This window comes from Bufo gargarizans, chromosome 8 (assembly GCF_014858855.1).
Source record: "Bufo gargarizans isolate SCDJY-AF-19 chromosome 8, ASM1485885v1, whole genome shotgun sequence".
Classification (NCBI taxonomy): domain Eukaryota; kingdom Metazoa; phylum Chordata; class Amphibia; order Anura; family Bufonidae; genus Bufo; species Bufo gargarizans.
In genome coordinates this window covers 199268004-199290727 of record NC_058087.1, presented here as the reverse complement: position 1 = coordinate 199290727, position 22724 = coordinate 199268004, and the positions used below count along the sequence as shown (strand labels likewise).

The window sequence follows — 22724 nt, the reverse complement described above, 5'->3', positions numbered from 1 at the left end:
CAAGTGTGCCCCTCTTTGTGTGCCGCATTTGTTCCTAGAACAGATTGGCTGCTGTGGCACCGTGCGACCTAGTCGCCGGGGCTTCCCCCAACGGCTCGTTACCACCCGTCTTGCAAGGGGGGAGAGGGCTGCCTTGTGTAACCAAGAACTGCTCGCGGTGAAATGGAGAGACAAGCGTGACGTTTACATGCTCTCCTCCATTCACGCAGACACGACAATCCAAATTGAACGAGCAACCAGTGTCATTAAAAAGCCCCTCTGTGTCCACGACTATAATTCGCTCATGGGAGGGGTGGACTTCAATGACCAGATGTTGGCTCCTTATCTACTTTCCTGCAGGACCAGACGCTGGTATAAGAAGGTGTCTGTATATTTAATTCAATTGGCTCTGTATAATAGCTTTGTTCTCTACAGTAAGGCTGGGAGAACTGGATCCTTCCTCAAATTTCAGGAAGAGATCATCGAGAACCTCCTGTACCCAGGAGGTTCCGTGGCCCCATCCACCAGTGTAGTTAGCCGTCTACACGAGCGACATTTCCCCAGTGTCGTTGCTTGTACCTCAAACCGACCGCCACCCCGAAAAAAATGCCGTGTCTGTAGCAGGAGTGGAATAAGGCGTGACACCCGCTATTTCTGTCCTGACTGCCCTGACCACCCTGCCCTATGCTTAGGGAAGTGTTTCCGGAACTACCACTCACAGGTACACCTAGCATAGGGATCACATCTCACAGGACAGGCACACAGGGCTATTAGGGCCCATTCACACACAGCTGCTGCAAACCTCTGCTTTCACCTAGGACAAAGTACTTTGCCACATCTCTGGGCATTATCCCATGGGGAAGGAGAGGTTTGTCCTATAAAGGTAAAAAAAAAAATCGCCGGTAAAAAAAAAGTTAACGTTCTGTTCAAAAAGTTAAATAAAGTTTATATGTTCCGTTCAAATGTTATTGTAAAGTTAACAAATTTATTGCGTTGCGGCCTGGTTTTTTCTTTTTTCTTTTGTCTTTTTTACCTTCCAGGTGGACCAACTGATCGACTAGCTGCAGCACTGATGTGCATTCTGACAGAAGCATTGCGCTGCTGTCAGATTACACAAAAGTCAGTGTATGCGGCGCTGCAAGACAAGATTTCTCCTCTGCAGTAAAAAATACGTTTGCCAAGGCTTATGAGCTGAGGAAGTGGCGGTGTTCATATGCTTTGGCAAACACTTTGTATATAAAAAAAATCTAAAAAAATCCCGGCAATGATTTATTCATCCACATCGATTGATGTGAATGAAGAAATCGGGTTTGCCAGGGCATACGAGCTAAGTGGGTATGGCTGTTGGGCGGAGCTCCTATGTCCTGGCAGACGCCTTTCCCCTCCTTTTTTTTTTGGGCAGAGATTTTTTCATCCACATTGATCGATGCGAATGAAGACTTCTGTGCCGTTCATTTTTTATTTTAGCCCAGAGGCTAAATGAAAAAAAAAAAATATCTCATTACCCGTATGCTCAATATAAGGAGAATAGCAGAAACTCCTAATGCTGGCCATACATGTAATAAATATCGCTGTCAAATGCCAACTTTGTATAAAAAAATGGGAAAAGTTGTCATTTGCCGAGATATTTCTCTCACCCAGCATGGGTATATGTACAAATACACCCCAAAACACATTGCCCAACTTCTCCTGAGTACGGCGATACCACATGTGTGACACTTTTTTGCAGCCTAGGTGCGCAAAGGGGCCCAAATTCCAAAGAGCACCTTTCGGATTTCACAGGGCATTTTTTACACATTTTGATTGCAAACTACTTCTCACACATTAGGGCCCCTAAAATGCCAGGGCAGTATAACTACCCCACAAGTGACCCCATTTTGGAAAGAAGACACCCCAAGGTATTTCGTGATGGGCATAGTGAGTTCATGGAAGTTTTTATTTTTTTGTCACAAGTTAGTGGAATATGAAACTTTGTAAGGAAAAAAAAAATCATTTTCCGCTAACTTGTGACAAAAAATAAAAACTTCCATGAACTCACTATGCCCATCATCGAATACCTTAGGGTGTCTACATTCTGAAATGGGGTCATTTGTGGGGGGTTTCTACTGTCTGGGCATTGTAGAACCTCAGGAAACATGACAGGTGCTCAGAAAGTCAGAGCTGCTTCAAAAAGCGGAAATTCACAATTTTGTACCATAGTTTGTAAATGCTATAACTTTTACCAAAACCATTTTTTTTTACCCAAACATTTTTCTTTTATCAAAGACATGTAGAACAATAATTTTAGATTTTTTTTATATAGATGTCGTTTAAAAAAAATAATAATTACAACTAAAAGTGAAAAATGTCATTTTTTTGCAAAAATTTCGGTAACTTTTGTTTAATAACAAAAAAAGTAAAAATGTCAGCAGCAATGAAATACCATCAAATGAAAGCTCTATTAATGAGAAGAAAAGGAGGCAAAATTCATTTGGGTGGTAAGTTGCATGAATTGTAAAAAGTGGTCTGGTCATTAAGGGTGTTTAAGCTAGGGGGGCTGAGGGGGTTAAACAACACATTAGACTTACTGCACTACATACATATATTCAATGTACAGCACCTCAACCAGCCTATGGTCATATAGAAAACTTGTTAGATTACTTATTATATTTGAATGTATCCATATGGTGGGCCCCCAAAATATATTTTACTGGTGGGCCCTAGGTACCCCAGTCCGACACTGGATGTGACCTCACACTCAGCCCAGTGTATGGACCCTGGGAAATTATATATCGTAATATGGAGACCCTCGGCTGTTCACAGCTCTCCTGCAGTTGACCGCTCCTTCACCACCGAGGACTGTGGGCTGTGGTTAGATTCTTATGATAAAACCCCCAGAAATCTCCAGATCAGTCCCTGATGATATCTTCATTAGTGTTGGGGGTGCGAATATTCGAATCGTAATTATTAATCGCAAATATCGCAACTTCGAGAATGTGCTAATATTTAGAATATAGTGATATACAGTACAGACCAAAAGTTTGGACACACCTTCTTCTCATTCAAAGAGTTTTCTTTATTTTCATGACTATGACAATTGTAGATTCACACTGAAGGCATCAAAACTATAAATTAACACATGTGGAATTATATACATAACAAAAAAGTGTGAAACAACTGAAAATATGTCATATTCTGGGTTCTTCAAAGTAGCCACATTTTGCTTTGATTACTGCTTTGCACACTCTTGGCATTCTCTTGATGAGCTTCAAGAGGTAGTCACCTGAAATGGTCTTCCAACAGTCTTGAAGGAGTTCCCAGAGATGCTTAGCACTTGTTGGCCCTTTTGCCTTCACTCTGCGGTCCAGCTCACCCCAAACCATCTCGATTGGGTTCAGGTCCGGTGACTGTGGAGGCCAGGTCATCTGGCGCAGCACCCCATCACTCTCCTTCATGGTCAAATAGCCCTTACACCGCCTGGAGGTGTGTTTGGGGTCATTGTCCTGTTGTAAAATAAATGATGGTCCAACTAAATGCAAACCGGATGGAATAGCATGCCGCTGCAAGATGCTGTGGTAGCCATGCTGATTCAGTATGCCTTCAATTTTGAATAAATCCCCAACAGTGTCACCAGCAAAGCCCCCCCACACCATCACACCTCCTCCTCCATGCTTCACGGTGGGAACCAGGCATGTAGAGTCCATCCGTTCACCTTTTCTGCGTCGCACAAAGACACGGTGGTTGGAACCAAAGATCTAAAATTTGGACTCATCAGACCAAAGCACAGATTTCCACTGGTCTAATGTCCATTCCTTGTGTTCTTTAGCCCAAACAAGTCTCTTCTGCTTGTTGCCTGTCCTTAGCAGTGGTCTCCTAGCAGATATTCTACCATGAAGGCCTGATTCACACAGTCTCCTCTTAACAGTTGTTCTAGAGATGTGTCTGCTGCTAGAACTCTGGGTGGCATTGACCTGGTCTCTAATCTGAGCTGCTGTTAACCTGCGATTTCTGAGGCTGGTGACTCGGATGAACTTCTCCTCCGCAGCAGAGGTGACTCTTGGTCTTCCTTTCCTGGGGCGGTCCGCATGTGAGCCAGTTTCTTTGTAGCGCTTGATGGTTTTTGTGACTGCACTTGGGGACACTTTCAAAGTTTTCCCAATTTTTCGGACTGACTGACCTTCATTTCTTAAAGTAATGATGGCCACTCGTTTTTCTTTACTTAGCTGCTTTTTTCTTGCCATAATACAAATTCTAACAGTCTATTCAGTAGGACTATCAGCTGTGTATCCACCTGACTTCTCCACAGCGCAACTGATGGTCCCAACCCCATTTATAAGGCAAGAAATCCCACTTATTAAACCTGACAGGGCACACCTGTGAAGTGAAGACCATTTCAGGTGACTACCTCTGGAAGCTCATCAAGAGAATTCCAAGAGTGTGCAAAGCAGTAATCAAAGCAAAAGGTGGCAACTTTGAAGAACCTAGAATATGACATATTTTCAGTTGTTTCACACTTTTTTGTTATGTATATAATTCCACATGTGATAATTCATAGTTTTGATGCCTTCAGTGTGAATCTACAATTTTCATGAAAATAACGAAAACTCTTTGAATGAGAAGGTGTGTCCAAACTTTTGGTCTGTACTGTATATTCGTAATCGCGAATATTCTAGATTTTTTTTCATCAGTAACCTCCCTTCTTGCTTGTGGGCCAATGAGAAGGCTGCAATGTTTTTGTCAGATTTTAGCAACATCCCTAGCAACCAATAGGAAAGCAGCCCCTCCCCCTTACTATATAAGACCCTCCCCAGCAACCCTTGTATGCTGATCTGAGAAACAGAGCAGTGACATTGCTGAGCTCTGGGCTTTCCTGTGTCATTAGACAGTTAGTTAGTTAGCTTATATATATATAATACAGATAGTTAGTGGGAGATAGTCAGTGCAGGTTATATCCTGATATAGTGGAGCTGATATATATATAATACAGATAGTCAGTGCAGGTTATATCCTGATATAGTGGAGCTGATATATATATATAATACAGATAGTCAGTGCAGGTTATATCCTGATATAGTGGAGCTGATATATATATAATACAGATAGTCAGTGCAGGTTATATCCTGATATAGTGGAGCTGATATATATATAATACAGATAGTCAGTGCAGGTTATATCCTGATATAGTGGAGCTGATATATATATAATACAGATAGTCAGTGCAGGTTATATCCTGATATAGTGGAGCTGATTATATATAATACAGATAGTCAGTGCAGGTTATATCCTGATATAGAGGAGCTGATATATATATAATACAGATAGTCAGTGCAGGTTATATCCTGATATAGCGGAGCTGATATATATAATACAGATAGTCAGTGCAGGTTATATCCTGATATAGTGGAGCTGATATATATATAATACAGATAGTCAGTGCAGGTTATATCCTGATATAGTGGAGCTGATATATATATAATACAGATAGTCAGTGCAGGTTATATCCTGATATAGTGGAGCTGATATATATATAATACAGATAGTCAGTGCAGGTTATATCCTGATATAGTGGAGCTGATATATATATAATACAGATAGTCAGTGCAGGTTATATCCTGATATAGTGGAGCTGATATATATATAATACAGATAGTCAAGGCAGGTTATATCCTGATATAGTGGAGCTGATATATATATATAATACAGATAGTCAGTGCAGGTTATATCCTGATATAGTGGAGCTGATATATATATATAATACAGATAGTCAGTGCAGGTTATATCCTGATATAGTGGAGCTGATATATATATAATACAGATAGTCAGTGCAGGTTATATCCTGATATAGTGGAGCTGATATATATATAATACAGATAGTCAGTGCAGGTTATATCCTGATATAGTGGAGCTGATATATATATAATACAGATAGTCAGTGCAGGTTATATCCTGATATAGTGGAGCTGATATATATATAATACAGATAGTCAGTGCAGGTTATATCCTGATATAGTGGAGCTGATATATATAATACAGATAGTCAGTGCAGGTTATATCCTGATATAGTGGAGCTGATATATATAATACAGATAGTCAGTGCAGGTTATATCCTGATATAGTGGAGCTGATATATATATAATACAGATAGTCAGTGCAGGTTATATCCTGATATAGTGGAGCTGATATATATATAATACAGATAGTCAGTGCAGGTTATATCCTGATATAGTGGAGCTGATATATATATAATACAGATAGTCAGTGCAGGTTATATCCTGATATAGTGGAGCTGATATATATATAATACAGATAGTCAGTGCAGGTTATATCCTGATATACTGGAGCTGATATATATATAATACAGATAGTCAGTGCAGGTTATATCCTGATATAGTGGAGCTGATATATATATATAATACAGAGAGTCAGTGCAGGTTATATCCTGATATAGTGGAGCTGATATATATATATAATACAGAGAGTCAGTGCAGGTTATATCCTGATATAGTGGAGCTGATATATATATAATACAGATAGTCAGTGCAGGTTATATCCTGATATAGTGGAGCTGATATATATATAATACAGATAGTCAGTGCAGGTTATATCCTGATATAGTGGAGCTGATAGAGTCCAGTGCAGGGTGTTAGGCAGTGGGATAGGGATTACTGTTTCTCTGCTGTCCATACATACAGCTACAGACAGAGTGCTGTGATGTCACAAGTTGCATGTATTGCGAAAAAATATGTGCATCATTAATTGCCGAAAATTCACAAGCGCAAATATATCGGAGCCCTCGACCTGCATATAAAGCTATTGTAATGTTCTGCCGACCATTTTCTCCAGTCTCAGAAAACTTCGAACAACTTGGAAAATGTACCATAAGTGACCCACGCCGGTATTTTGCGCGCATTACACAAATATTACATTGCCGATTTTCGCAATCAAGAATATAATCACAAATTTTCGAATTCGCGAAAATTTGATGAATATTCTACAGAATGTTTGCAAAATATTGTGAATTTGAATATTGCCCCTGCCGCTCATCACTAGTCATCATATCCTGTCCTAGTGAACAGCAGGGTCCCACTGTCGGTGTATACAGCTCCTGCGCTGACCTGGTACCTCTAGGGTTACAGATAGCAATTAACCCTGTAATCAGACCTCTTCTTACCCCACAGAAGAGGAAGAACAAGTCACTTCAGACCACACAGGATGTTTGTAGTCTGTAACCATGGAAACACATAGGCCTGCACAAGAGCTGCGAACACAAAACGGTAAGAGATGTTTAAACTGGAGAAATAACAGGTTTTGTTTGTGGGCTTCAAACATTTAGCAAAGTAAAGTATAGGCAGAGGTACGAATAACGTAAACCGCCACTCCAAGCAGAGGCCTTCCGGTTAGGGTCTATTCACACGACCGTATGGTCGCCGCGCCCATGGGATCATGCAGTGTGAGTCCATCGACTGGATCTGGTTTGTGATACACAACATATGGAAAAAGACAGGATATGTTGTATCTTTTGTTATGCGGAGTCATGGATCAGAAGCCCACGGAAACGCACAGGAGCCCTTCAGTGGGATTCCGATCCATGCCTCCGCACCACAAAAGACAGAAGATGTCCCATATTTCGCCGCATGTTGTGGATCACAGAACCATTTAAGTCAATTGGTCTACACCGCGATACAGAGATCACACGGTCGGTGCCTGTGTTTTGCGGACTCCGCGACATGGGCACGGCGACCATACGGGGGTGTGAATGGTCCCTCATGTGACACTACTGCTCTGAGAATCTGTCCTTTAGACCCCATGACTGTATCTTTGGTCTTGGGGGGGTCCTATCTCTCCTTGCGGAGAGAGCGCCTTAATCGGGGTGAGGAGACTTATAGGCCATACATGTTCCTCCGGAATTCTGGGAAGAATTTGGTGCACATCTGATCCACATTTTTTGCAGATTAGTTGCGAACACATTAATTTCAATGGGTCCGCAAAAAAACGGACAGCATACCATGTGCTGTAAGGAAGATGAGCGGCACTCACTCTGCTTGCTGAACAGAGTAATGTCTTTATTCAATGCATCATGGCATCAAAAAGTGATGTGTTTCGGCTCAGAGTCGAAATGTGTCATTTTCTGATGCTATGATTCCTTGAATAAAGACATAATTGTATTCAGCAAGTAGAGTGAGCGCCGGGCCCCTTCCCATCCGCCATTGGGACGCCATCCTTGGACATGAGCGCCATGTGTAACCGCAGTGCCGACCCAGCTCTTCCGATGAGCTCACCGTGTTCTGTCTGGATCTGTACGCATGGAACACAAAATACATACGGTCGTGTGAATGCACTCTCATAGTCATGACTCTGGCCCCTGTGTGACATTGGGGGGGGGGGGGGGGGTCATCTTTCCTAAAATGATTAGTGTGGCCATTACCGGGTGGCGCCTTCACTCTTGTCTCGATGGATTTCTGGAGTTTACTCCATTTCTCCTGGGCCGCCACCTCTGCATCGTTGTTAGATGAGAAATATGCCAGAAATTCCTCCTGCTTCTCCTCCCGTCTGAACACGACCAGAGGCGCCGACCGGCTGAGCCGAGTCTTATTATACAGCGCTCGGAGACCGTCCTCTGATCCATCATCATCCACATCATCAACCACAACAACCACTGTCTGCACTTTTTTACCTGCACAGAAAAGCAAATGCCACAGTGTGAAGATAAAATATCATCTACAGAGTCATCTATAGCGTAATCTACAATATCATCTACAGTATAATTTATAGTATAATCTACAATATCATCTACAGTATAATATAAATGATAAAATAGAGTGTAATCTACATTATAATCTACAGTATAGTATAATTTACAGTATAATCTATAGTATAATCTACAATATAATCTACAGTATAATCTATAATATAATATGATAAAATCTATAGTATAATTTACAGTATAATCTACATTATCATTTATAGTATAATCTATAGTATAATCTACAATATAATCTACAGTATAATCTACAGTATAATATATGATAAAATCTACAGTATACTCTACATTATAATTTATAGTATAATCTACAGTATAATCTATAGTATAATTTAATGTATAAACTACAGTATAATCTACGGTATAATCTATAGTATAATTTACAGTATAATCTACAGTATAATCTATGGTATAATTTACAGTATAATCTACAGTATAATCTATGGTATAATCTATAGTATAATCTGTAGTATATGCTATATATTAATCTACAGTATAATGTACAGTATAAAATATAGTATAATCTGTAGTATAACCAGGATGGATATGTAAGGGGTGTGTGGGTTGTGAGGTCTGTTATGGGGGTCACTGCCTCCGGGATGGATATGTAAGGGGTGTGTGGGTTGAGAGGTCTGTTATGGGGGTCACTGCCTCCGGGATGGATATATGTTGGGGAATGTGGGTTGGGAGGTCTATTAAGGGGGGGCTCTGGCTGTTTTCGCATTCACGTCTCTTCTCCTGTACATGTTGTAGATCTGATCAGTAAGATTACCCAGATGCTGCAGAATCTTGCGGTCAATCACTGTTTCTCCGGAGTTCTCCTTCTTAGTCATCTTATGGAAGGTCTCCTTGTTGAAGTGCAGGATGCAGCTGATGGGGCCGATCTCCTTCGCCTTGTATGACAGCTTCTTAATCTTTGAGATTTCAGTAACTGTAAAATCCACCTTGTCAATGGTCCTCAGCACCGGCTCCAGCCAGTGGCTCTTCTCCTGGGTGGTCTCTTGGATGAAGAAGGTGGCACCATTTTTGCTATTTTGAGAGGTGTTGAGATTATTGGGTTCCTAACAGAAAGATAAAATGTAAAGCATCAAAGACCGAATTATTACAGAAGATTCCACCTAATGGCTGCTCTTACTGTAAAGAATCCTTTCCTATGTCAATGATGGAGCCTTCCTTCCTTCCTACATGCATAACACTCACTGGAATAACTAAGAGAAGGCACCGGGTCTTTAACTCCCAGGGTTGTTTCTCTCTTCTTTTTTGCACCCCAGAATAGTATTCACTTTTGCAGGTGCTGCCTGACATTGAGCGCTGCTGCAGATAGCCTCAGCATGGTGACTGGTGGTGAACTGAGTCTACTTGAGTTGGGGTCCTGGTAGATATCTACAACAAGCATTTGTCTTACCTGTAAGATCCTCACCTGCTTTGCACTCCAGGGGAACCAAGAGGGGTCCTCATGGAGTTGCGGGACAGGTTATGCGTGTCTCTGATGCACCAGCGCTGACCCCTTTGCGAGCCAGTGCGGAGATGCGTTCGCGTGGACATCGGAGGGGAGGACCGTCGGAGTCCCGGGGACAGAGTGGCCAGGCGAGTGACAAGACGCCGCGGCCAGGGTTGTCTCCGGTGTCTCCTGCGGCTTCCGTTTCCGCATCTGGGTCCACGCGCTCGCATACTCGCGCTGAGTCAATCATGCGTCCGTGCGTACGCACGAGGGCAGGTTCGCAAAGGGATACACGGTCGCGAGTACGCGCTTCTTATGCACTTCGTCGACCAGTGGCGCATATTATACTGACTCACAAGAGCAAAGTGGATTAGGGAGCCAGCCATGGGTTAATCAACTTGTGATTGCCTTAGGCCTTGTCCTCAGGTGCAGGGCAATTTGTTCACCTATGGTAGTGGACACTTGGCACCCTGGGATTGGTCAGCAGGCATTTAAAAGGAGGTCTTTCAGGGTGATCAGTGCCCACTGTTATTTTCCCTCAACCAGGTATAGGTCACAACTCCTAGTGACTGAAGACTGCCAGGAACTTTGTCCTTACAGCGGACCCAAGATCTGGAGTGACTCGACTGCCAAGTGCACAGCATCATTCAGCACTGGTTGGGACTATTCCTGGAATCTCCTTGCCTGGTTTTTTGTTATTATTCCTTGTTACCAGCAAGTGTCCTGGACGTTTATGTTTCTGGTGAATAAACACCTTTTTGCTTTCATAACTGGTCTGTTTGTTGGTGCCTTGCATTACATTACCTTATTCAGATTCATCTTCTGAGAACCTGTGGATTACAAAGTGACGAGTGAGATGAAGATGAGACAAAAAGGCAGCAAAGAGCGGCAAATAGTGGTCAAAGTAAAACGGAGAAGAGAGACGGGACGGAAGATAATCACAGAGCTTCACTTTTAGGGATGCCGGATACCGAGGACATCCCACCACTAATATCCATCACCTTCATAACAATAGGCAGGGGGGAGGATGACCGGACGAGGTGACCCCAATATCCAGGAGAGGTGATCTCTACTGAACTCACCTCCAGGTAAACAGTCTCTGATCGTCTTTATCTTCATCGCCATCACCTGTTGTCGAGGGTCTTGGAGAAGCCATTCTGTCTTTGTAAACACGTGCAGTTCACACTCAGAATACCAGCTGATCCCCAACTCAGATCTGACCTTCTCCTCCGAGTCCTGGATGTCCCTGATCACCACAATCACTGCCTGGTGTCCTGGACATGAGCAATAGAGAGAGGTGAACTGAAGAACCAGAATTATCCATCAATGTTGGAAAGGGAGGCTGCAGGGACAGTGCAGGTTGAGTGTAATCGCTGCGTGCATCTTGTTGGACTGCTGCCAAGTACATAGGTTATCTGGTATTTTCTTACTGTGCGTCAGAATTATCAGGGCGGTCTGATACAGTATATCGCCACCTGCTGTACCTCGGATAATGGGCACTGTAACACCTTGTCATTGTTTCTTATGGCTAGCTTTCCATGTTTCTATTTTATAACTGTCCTCCTTACTAAGTATTGTATTTATGCAACTGGTGACGTAGTTCTGGCAGAGTCCTAGAACTAACCTTTCCTGTTCTGACTCAATATCCTGACAATAAGTGTTGATCGTGAATATTCTTATTGCAAATTTTTATTGTGAATATCGGCACTTCGAGAACTCGCAATGAAGTAGAATACAGTGCTATATATTCGTAATCGCGAATATTCTAGATTTTCTTTTCATCAGTAACCTCCCTTCTTGCTTGTGGGCCAATGAGAAGGCTGCAATCTCTTTGCTAGAGCTTAGCAACATCCCTAGCAACCAATAGGAAAGCTGCCTCCCCCTTTCTATATAACAACCTCCCCAGCAGCCATTTCCTGCAGTATATTGCTGATCTGAGAGAGAGAGCAGTGACATTGCTGGGCTCTGTGCTTTCATCTGGATCCTATTCATTATCCAATTACATTAGATAGTTAGTGGGAGATAGTCAGCATAGGTTATATCCTGATACAGTGGAGCTGATAGGGTCCAGTGCAGGGTGTTAGGTAGTGTGATAGGGATTACTGTTTCTCTGCTGTCCATACATAGATGCTACAGACACAGCGCTGTGATGTCACAACAATACTTAGTGCACCAATCAGTAACATCTACTAAGACCTGATAAAATGTGAAGTTGTATGTATTGCGCAAAAAATATGTGCATCATTAGTGCCGATTTGTGCAATCGCGAAAATAATGCCTGGAGATCACGAATTATAGATTTTGGATATTTATTTCAAATACAGTCCTGATCAAAAGTTTAAGACCACTTGAAAAATGGCAAAAAATCCTATTTAGCCTGGCTGGATCCTAACAAGGTTCCAAGTGGAGCTTCACCATGCAACAAGAAGACATGGGAGTGGGACAAAGGATTTTTTGAGCATTCAATTTAATGAAAACCATGAATAAACTGAACCCGGCTGTTTTTCAGCTGATCTAAAGTTTAGGACCACATGCCTTTAAAAGGCCAAATCTGTGCAGAGATGTGGATTCATTGTCATTGTCTGTCAGGTAGTCACACGCTGTGATGGCAAAGGGATAGAAACTCTCCCTTTTTGAACATGGTCGGGTTGTTGACCTGCATAAGCAGGGTCTCTCACAGCGCGCCATCGCTGCTGAGGTGGGACGCAGTAAGACAGTCATTTGGAATTTCTTAAATGATCCTGAGGGTTATGGAATAAAAAAGTCAAGTGGAAGACCCAAAAATATGTCATCAGCACTGAGCCGGAGGATCCAATTGGCTGTCCGTCAAGACACTGGACCCTCGACCCAAATTAAGGCCCTTACTGGTGCTGACTGCAGCCCCATAACCATCAGACGGCATCTGAGACTGAAGGGCTTCAAAAACAAAAAACGTCTTCAAAGACCTCGTCTCCTTGAACACCACAGAACTTCTCGTTTGGACTTTGCAAGAGAGCACCAAACATGGGACATTCAGAGGTGGAAGAAAGTTTTATTCTCTGATAAGAACATTTTTTACCTTGATGGTCCTGATGGTTTCCAACGTTACTGGCATGACAAGCAGATCCCACCAGAGATGTTTTCTACGCGCCTCAGTAGAGGGGGCGCCATAATGGTCTGGGGGGCTTTTTCCTTCAGTGGAACAATGGAGCTTCAGGAAGTGCAGGGGCGCCAAACGGCCGCTGGCTATGTCCAGATGTTGCAGAGACTATTCCTCATGACGGAGGGCCCTCGTCTGTGTGGTAACAACTGGGTTTTTCAACAGAACAACGCTACAGGACAAAGGACTTCTTCCAGGAGAATAACATCACTCTTTTGGCCCATTCTGCGTGTTCCCCTGATCTAAATCCAATTGAGAACCTTTGGGGATGGATGGCAAGGGAAGTTTAAAAAAAATGGACAACAGTTCCAGACAGTAGATGGCCTTCGTGCGGCCATCTTCACCACTTGGAGAAATGTTCCCACTCGCCTCATGGAAACGCTTGCATCAAGCATGCCGAAACAATAACGGCGGAGCTGCTCATTACTGAGTTCATGTTTGGAAGTTGGATTTCTGTTTTGGGAGGGTTTATTTTTTTTTTTGGAGGTGTGGTCCTAAACTTTTGATCAGCTGAAAAACAGCCTGCTTCAGTTTATTCGTTGTTTTCAGTAAATTGAATGCTCCAAAAATGTTTTGTCTCCCTCCTATTTCTTCTTGTTGCATGTTGAAGCTCTACTTGGAACCTTGTTAAGATCCAGCCATGCTACATAGGATTTTTTTGCCATTTTTCAAGTGGTCTTAAACTTTTGATCAGGACTGTATTATGTGAAATATTTGAGAAATATTGCAAAAATTAATATTGCCTATGCCGCTCATCACTACTGACAATAAGTGTTGTGCTCAATGGTTCCATGTATCAATGGCAGACTGTACTGAAGCGTGTACTTACTTCAGACTCTCATCAGACAGAGATCAACTCAACTGCTCAGATGTGTGAGAAGGATCCAGATGAATTCATTCCAAGCTGATATCTTGTAGTTATGCATCAACACAGTAGGTGAAAAGATGATAATTTGGCAGAGTTGAGCAGCACAGGAAAGCACCGGTGCAGATATAACATAAAATGGCTACTAGTACCGGCAAGAAGGAGGGAGGGGGCTGCAAGAACAGGGCAACATACAGGGAGACAAGAGGGACAAACATAGGCAGCAATGCAAAAATGACACTAATAATAATCAACCATGAAGACATGGGACATGACAATTCCATTATTTTTACCCCTTTGGGTAAAAGTGGGCTGTCCCGCTTCCCATCAAGGAGGGGGGGGGGGTGTTGGAAGTTGTGGTTAGGCTACTATCACACTAGTGTTCGATATTGAAATCCGGTAAAGGGTCTCAATACCGCATCCGTTTTGTCCTAATGCATTCTGAATGGAAAGCAATCCGTTCAGTATGCATCAGGATGTCTTCCGTTCCGTCCCTTGTATGGTATTTGACCGGCCAAAATACCCGAATAATACTGCACTTGTCGGATCCAGCATTCATTTCCATTGAGATGTATTAATGTCGGTACCAAATGTTCCGGAAATTACTGTATTGCCGGATCCAGTTTTCTGGTCTGCGCATGCGCGGGGACATAGGAGGAGCTGGTTTCTCTTTTGATCTTTCTAAAAATGTAAATACCAGATCTGTTATTCCGGATGATACCAGATGAGATGGATCCAGTATTTCTCCGGATCCGTCTAACGGATCCGGAAAAAAAGGATTTCAGTTTGCATACTGTTTGCCGGATTCTAACAATGCTAGTGTGAAAGTAGCCTTAGTTGAAGTCATAAGGGACAAGACATGGAGCAGCGAGGGAATGCGTTTCTCCCCTCACCTGCTGCAGGAGACCAGGAATCAGCTTCTAGAGCACTCAACACATGGAGCGTCACCATAACGTGGCCAGGGAAAACAGCCTGACACAGCAACCGCTGCATCTCCCAGCGGGCCGCACTCCTTGTCCAGCAGCCAGGGCTACTCAAACTCAGCAGAAGGAAGATGTTTTCCTTCCCTTTGTCTATTGCTTCTGATGCTTCTCCTCCTCCTACTCCTCATAGTTACATAGTTGCATAGTTAATACGGTTGAAAAAAGACATACGTCCATCAAGTTCAACCAAGGGATCGGTGGGGACGCGAATCCCAGAAGGAAGTGAGACTCAGGTTTCTACACATTAATGTTGTTTACTTTTAAGAATTTGTCTAAACCCTTTTTGAAACTTTCCACTGTTTCTGCTGTGACCACGTCCTGAGGAGTCTATTCCTCGTCACATGTTTCAACAATTGCAAAGAGACCACAGTCTGCGTGCACTCATCCAATGGCGCTCAAGCTGAACCTGCTCCTGACCAAGTTGCTGGTCCTGCAGTCCCTTCCTTTACATGTAGTTTACTCTGACTCTTATGGCTTGTGCTCAGCCAGGGTGGAGAGTCCCAAGCCAACATCACTTTTCCCAGCCCTACACATGTGCGTTGAACAGAAGGTGGGCCAGTCCTTGAGCCTCTCGGTGTCTGGTAGAGTTCATTGTGTAAGTATAGACAGATAACGGTGGTGAAATAATGATTCACCAGACATGTATTTTCTGGCTACAAAAAAACAAAAAGGCATATAGAACAAGAGCAGCACTCCCTCTTGTTCTATATGCCTTTTTTGTTTTTTTGTAGCCAGAGAATAAACGTCTGGGGAATCATTATTTCACCACCGTTATCCATCTATACTTACACAACTTTCTTCAGTAGGTGTCTGGTACCACCAACATCCCTCCTTAGCAGCCTTCCCTCTATATTCTCTTCTTACCACCTACCACTTCACCGTCTCTTCTTCTCCCTTCTATCATTTGACTAACTAGACTCCACCACTATTGGCGCCCACGGTTTTATCATTTTTCAAAGGGATGATATTTTCTTTCTTTTTTTTACTGCTCCTATATGGTAGAGTTCATGCCAGCGCTGATGTATGGAATTATAACTATGGTCTATGAAATTATAACTATGGTCAAGGACAATATAAGGCCTCTTTCACACTTGCGTTGTCCGGATCCGGCGTGTACTCCACTTGCCGGAATTACACGCCGGATCCGGAAAAACGCAAGTGTACTGAAAGCATTTGAAGACGGATCCGTCTTCAAAATGCTTTCAGTGTTACTATGGCACCCAGGACGCTATTAAAGTCCTGGTTGCCATAGTAGTAGTGGGGAGCGGGGAGCAGCATACTTACAGTCCGTGCGGCTCCCGGGGCGCTCCAGAATGACGTCAGAGCGCCCCATGCGCATGGATCATGTGATCCATGCGATCACGTCATCCATGCGCCTGGGGCGCCCTGACGTCACTCTGGAGCGCCCCGGGAGCCGCACGGACGGTAAGTATGCTGCTCCCCGCTCCCCACTACAGTTTACCATGGCTGCCAGGACTTTAGCGTCCCGGCAGCCATGGTAACCATTGAGAAAAAGCTAAACGTCGCATCCGGCAATGCGCCGAAACGACGTTTAGCTTAAGGCCGGATCCGGATCAATGCCTTTCAATGGGCATTAATTCCGGATCCGGCCTTGCGGCAAGTGTTCCGGATTTTTGGCCGGAGCAAAAAGCGCAGCATGCTGCGCTATTTGCTGCGGCCAAAAAACGTTCCGTTCCGGAATGGAAGACATCCTGATGCATCCTGAAGGACGGACTGTCCATTCAGAATGCATTAGGATAATCCTGATCAGTATTCTTCCGGCATAGAGCCCCGACGACGGAACTCTATGCCGGAAGACTATAACGCAGGTGTGAAAGGGCCCTAAGACCTTTATGGCCCACTTTATAGCCCTCTGCAGACAAAAATAAAAAGTACAGTAATGCCATAATTATAGAAAATATTCTGGTGCTAATACTGCGCTTATTTTGCAAATTAGAGACTCTTGGCAAATACATTTTGTACAAAATTATTTGGGCCCATCTGCCAAACGTCAAGGCGATCTTTTATCCGATGGGAACCTAACACTAAATCCTACCTGTTATGTGCCATAACGGCCACCATAAAATTCAGGGAGTGCAGGTTCCACATGCATGCTGGGTCCACTCTGCTTTTTACAATTTTTGGCGCCATAACCGCCTCCATTAAATCCAGGGATGCAGGTCCCAACATGCATGCCGAGCCCACTCTATACCTCTCCTGGGGCCAAATGGCTTCCAATAAATACAATGAGAGCAGGCTACAGCTTTACACTGACTCTAATTAAAATCAGCCTATGGGGCAGACAGGCTAGTCAGGAGTCCAAGAACAAATGGAGTCGGCCACAACTCCATGACAACTACAAAAAATGGGGGTCAGTCAGCACATCCCAATGTGCAGGTGCACGCTGCCATGGCTAGAATAATACAGGAAAAAAAGAACAATGCATTATTGTACTTTATTTTTGTTTGCTGACTGACCCTCTTTTTTTGTAGTTCCACTTTATAGCCCACTAGGTTCCAGCCCAGGCACACCAGGAACTTGGCCAGGTGATGGCAATACCACCTCCATGTTGTAATGCTGGGATTTCTGCAACAATGTTCTCCTCTACCTCCTCATCCTCCACCTTGTCCTCACCCTCCAATGTAGGAATAATTCAGAGTGGTCCTCCATCATATCATCTATGCAAAGCTAGGTGTTGTCACTCGGTTCTGCACCTGGTCAGCCTGGGAGAATAGAGCCACACCATGGAGGGACTTCTCAGCTTCATCAATAAAGAAATCGAACACTGGCTGTCTCCTCACCAACTGGAGATAGGAACCATGGTTACTGATAATGGGAAGAACATTTTCTCAGCGCTGCATCAGGGAGGGCTGACCAATGCACCCAGCATGGTGCATATCTTCAATCTCATTGTCAACCAAGTCTTCCACTGAACTGCAAGAGCTGTTAGAAATGTCCAGGAAACTGTGCAGCCACTTCAGTCACACTTACTGGGCAAAACACGCCCTCCTTGAGCTGCAAAGACAAAATGCTCTTCCCCAACGTCGTCTGATATGTGACGTTTCCACCCATTGGAACGTCACACTACATATGTTAGACCGCCTGTATGAGCAGAGAAAGGTGGTCTATGATTTCTTAGTGCTGCAGACAGACAGGTTTACTCCCCAGTGTAACTTCCACGTTAGCCAGTGGCAGCTCATGCGTGACACGTGCCATTTGCTCAGGCCCTTTGAGGAGGCCACTTTATTTGTAAGTCGGCAGAACTATGAGATTAATGATGTCATTCTACTCCTTCAAGTCCTGGATGGTATGCTGAGAAATATGATTGGCGAGGGGACAGAAGACATGCGCCTATATGTCATGGAATCTTTTCTCCCTCCAACCTCCAAATAGCTGTCATTTACCGCCCCCCAGGCCCAGCCACCATCTTTCATGACCACTTTAACACCTGGCTCCTACACTTTCTTTCTGCCGACATCCCCACTATCATCATGGGTGACTTCAACATCCCTATTGACACCTGCCACTCAGCCGCCTCTAAACTCCTATCACTCTCTTCCTCCTTCGGCCTATCACAGTGGTCTTCCGCTCCCACCCACAGAGATGGTCACACTCTGGATCAGATTTTTTTTCTGCCTCTACTCCCTATCTAACCTTTCTAATTTGCTTACCCCCCTATTCTCCCCCTATTTGACCACAACCTACTCTCCCCCCGGTCCACACACTAGCACACCCCCACAGGAACCTGAAACATCTCGACTTTTGCTTGTTTTCTGACTCTTTTCTTCCACTCTCTACCATCTGTTCCCTCTGAGACCCAGATACTGCTACCACCCTATATAACACCACACTAAGTACGGATCTGGACATTGTTGCCCCCCCTCACACACAACAAAACCCGAAAAATCAACCCTGGGAACCAACCTGACCAAAAAACTCAGACAAGCTTCCAGGGCTGCTGAGCGGCTATAGAAGAAATCCCACTCTAAGGATCACTTCGCCGCATACATGCAATCCCTCCTCATATTCAAATCCTCACTCACTGATGCAAAACAGGCGACTTCTCATCTCTCATATCTTCCCTGGCCTACAGCCCTAAACAACCTTAAACACTTTTACCTCCCTTCTCTGTCCCCCAGTGCCCCCACCCTCTCCTCTCATCTCATCTGAGGACTTTGACACACACCAATGACCTACTAACAGCCAAAACCAAAAAACATTTCTCTGTCCTCCATCTCTTTGACCTGTCCTCTGCCTTTGACACTGTCGACCACTCCCTTCTGTTACAAACTGTCTCATCTCTTGGCATCACTGACCTGGCCCTCTCCTGGATCACATCATACCTCACAGAGCAGACATTTAGCGTCTCCCACTCTCACACTGCCTCCTCGTCTCATTCCCTCTCTGTTGGTGTACCACAAGGCTCTGTTCTAGGACCCCTGCTCTTCTCTATCTACACTTTTGGCCTGGGACAGCTCATAGAGTCCCATGGCTTTCAGTATCATTCTTATGCTGACGACACACAGATCAACCTCTCTGGTCCAGACATCACCACCTTACTATCCAGAATCCCACAATGTCTATCTTCTATATCATCCTTCTTCTCCTCTCGCTTTCTAAAACTTAACATGGATAAAACAGAAATCATCATCTTTCCCCCATCTTGTTCAACCCCCCCAACAGACCTATCTATCAACAATCAATGGCTGCGCACTCTCTCCGGTCAACCAAGTCTGCTGCCTTGGAGTGACCTAGGAATTTGCCCTCTCCTTCCAACCACACATCCAAGACCTTTCCACCACCTGCCGCCTCCAACTCAAAAACATCTCCCGCATCCACGCTTTCCCTAACTTTGAGTCTGCAAAAATGCTTGTACATGCCCTCATTATCTCCCGCCTAGACTACTGCAACGCTCTCCTCTGTGGCCTTCCATCTAGCACTCTCGCACCCCTCCAATCTATCCTCAACTCTGCTGCCCGACTAATCCACCTCTCACCCTATTACTCCTCTGCCTCTCCCCTCTGCCAATCCCTTCACTGGCTCCCTATTGCCCAGAGAATTCGCTTCAAAGTACTAACAAATACATACAAGGCCGTCCATAACCTGTCCCCTCCCTACATCTCTGAGCTACTTTCCCGATACATCCCCACACGCACTCTCCGATCCTCACAAGACCTACTTCTCTCCTCTCATCACCTCTTTTTATAATCGCCTCCAGGATTTCTCCCGTGCATCCCCCATACTCTGGAACTCGCTACCCCAACATATCAGACTCTCACCTACAGTGGAATCCTTCAAAAGAAACCTGAAAACCCTCCTCTTCTTACAAGCCTCTAACCCGTGACCCTGCTGCCTCTATACCACCATGACCAACTTAACCCGCACCTACTGTGTCCTTCTCCCATACCATGTATATTGTAAGCCCTCACGGGCAGGGCCCTCTCGCCTTCTGTACCAGTCTGTAACTCGTCTTGTTTATGCTTAGTGCAATTGTCTGTATTATGCATATGCACCGCTTATCATATGTGCAGCGCTATGGAATGAATGGCACTATAATAATAATAAATAATACTAATAATAATAATGGCTACTTGAGCCCTGAGGAAGACATAAACGCCCAGAAATTTTATACACAACTATGTGGTTTATCGGCCCAAGCGACAGGACAGGATCAGAAAAAGATCACGGAAGACGACGCAGATGACCCCAACACACCGTGGCAGTATAAAGAGGAGATGGAGGCAGGGAGGCCCTCCAAGTCCCTGGCCCAAATGCTCAGATGTATACTGTCATGTTTGTGTAGTGACAGACGCATTGTCAGGATTCAGCAGAGGGATGACTACTGGCTTTCAATATTGTTAGACTCTCGCTACCGTTCAAAAATGGGGGCATTTTTTAGACCTACCGAGAGGGATGCAAGAATGGACTACTATAGAGACATGCTTTGTAGTCAGTTGGTCGCTGCCTATGAGCCCCATCACCCATCCTCGGGAAGGTCTGACTGGGGGGATGTTCTGTGCTCATGCTCCACTGCCATGACTGGTGAAGGGAGGTGTGTAGGAACAGCACCAGCTCCATCAGCAGAAACATCAGTCTGGAGTCTATGATGAGCAGTTTTCTTCCGTCACCTACTGAAAAAAACACCAAAATGGGCCGTTACTTCTGGCCACGTGCTGCTGCCACCGCCTGATGTAACCCACCTGCTGCCTCTACTGCCATTCCTAAAATGGGGCTTCTTGGCCTACTGATATGTACATGTTACATTTTTAAAGGATATGCAACCATTGGGCCTCATTATCACACTGCTGATGTTGGGTTCTATTACTACTGTGATCTGCCACCATCTTGTGCTGTATGCCACTGCTGCTGCCCCCTCCACACTCTGTCATGTGGTCACTATTGTCCCTGTTACTGCCACTGCTGCTGCCCCCCCTCCACACTCTGTTATGTGGTCACTATTGTCCCTGTTACTGCCACTGCTGCTGCCCCCCTCCACACTCTGTTATGTGGTCACTATTGTCCCTGTTACTGCCACTGCTGCTGCCCCCTCCACACTCTGTTATGTGGCCACTATTGTCCCTGTTACTGCCACTGCTGCTGCCCCCTCCACACTCTGTCATGGGGCCACTATTGTCCCTGTTACTGCCACTGCTGCTGCCCCCCCTCCACACTCTGTTATGTGGTCACTATTGTCCCTGTTACTGCCACTGCTGCTGCCCCCCCTCCACACTCTGTTATGTGGTCACTATTGTCCCTGTTACTGCCACTGCTGCTGCCCCCCCTCCACACTCTGTATGTGGTCACTATTGTCCCTGTTACTGCCACTGCTGCTGCCCCCTCCACACTCTGTTATGTGGTCACTATTGTCCCTGTTACTGCCACTGCTGCTGCCCCCCTCCACACTCTGTTATGTGGTCACTATTGTCCCTGTTACTGCCACTGCTGCTGCCCCCCCTCCACACTCTGTTATGTGGTCACTATTGTCCCTGTTACTGCCACTGCTGCTGCCCCCCTCCACACTCTGTTATGTGGTCACTATTGTCCCTGTTACTGCCACTGCTGCTGCCCCCCTCCACACTCTGTTATGTGGTCACTATTGTCCCTGTTACTGCCACTGCTGCTGCCCCCTCCTCACTCTGTTATGTGGTCACTATTGTCCCTGTTACTGCCACTGCTGCTGCCCCCCTCCACACTCTGTTATGTGGTCACTATTGTCCCTGTTACTGCCACTGCTGCTGCCCCCCCTCCACACTCTGTTATGTGGTCACTATTGTCCCTGTTACTGCCACTGCTGCTGCCCCCTCCACACTCTGTTATGTGGTCACTATTGTCCCTGTTACTGCCACTGCTGCTGATCCCTCCACACTCTGTTATGTGGTCACTATTGTCCCTGTTACTGCCACTGCTGCTGCCCCCTCCACACTCTGTTATGGGGCCACTATTGTCCCTGTTACTGCCACTGCTGCTGCCCCCCTCCACACTCTGTTATGTGGTCACTATTGTCCCTGTTACTGCCACTGCTGCTGCCCCCTCCTCACTCTGTTATGTGGTCACTATTGTCCCTGTTACTGCCACTG

General features: G+C 44.8%; 1 protein-coding gene across 1 annotated transcript in view; it reads right to left on the bottom strand.

Moving 5' to 3' along the window:
- LOC122945564 overlaps nucleotides 1-22724 on the bottom strand; it is a 140519-nt gene that overhangs the window by 52887 nt on the left and 64908 nt on the right. The window contains exons 3-6 of the mRNA XM_044304629.1: nucleotides 11243-11434; nucleotides 10965-10990; nucleotides 9492-9780; nucleotides 8384-8632 (exon numbers count right to left, since the gene is read on the bottom strand). Coding sequence (XP_044160564.1) covers nucleotides 8384-8632; nucleotides 9492-9780; nucleotides 10965-10990; nucleotides 11243-11434 — 756 coding nt within the window. The remainder of the gene's footprint in view (nucleotides 1-8383; nucleotides 8633-9491; nucleotides 9781-10964; nucleotides 10991-11242; nucleotides 11435-22724) is intronic.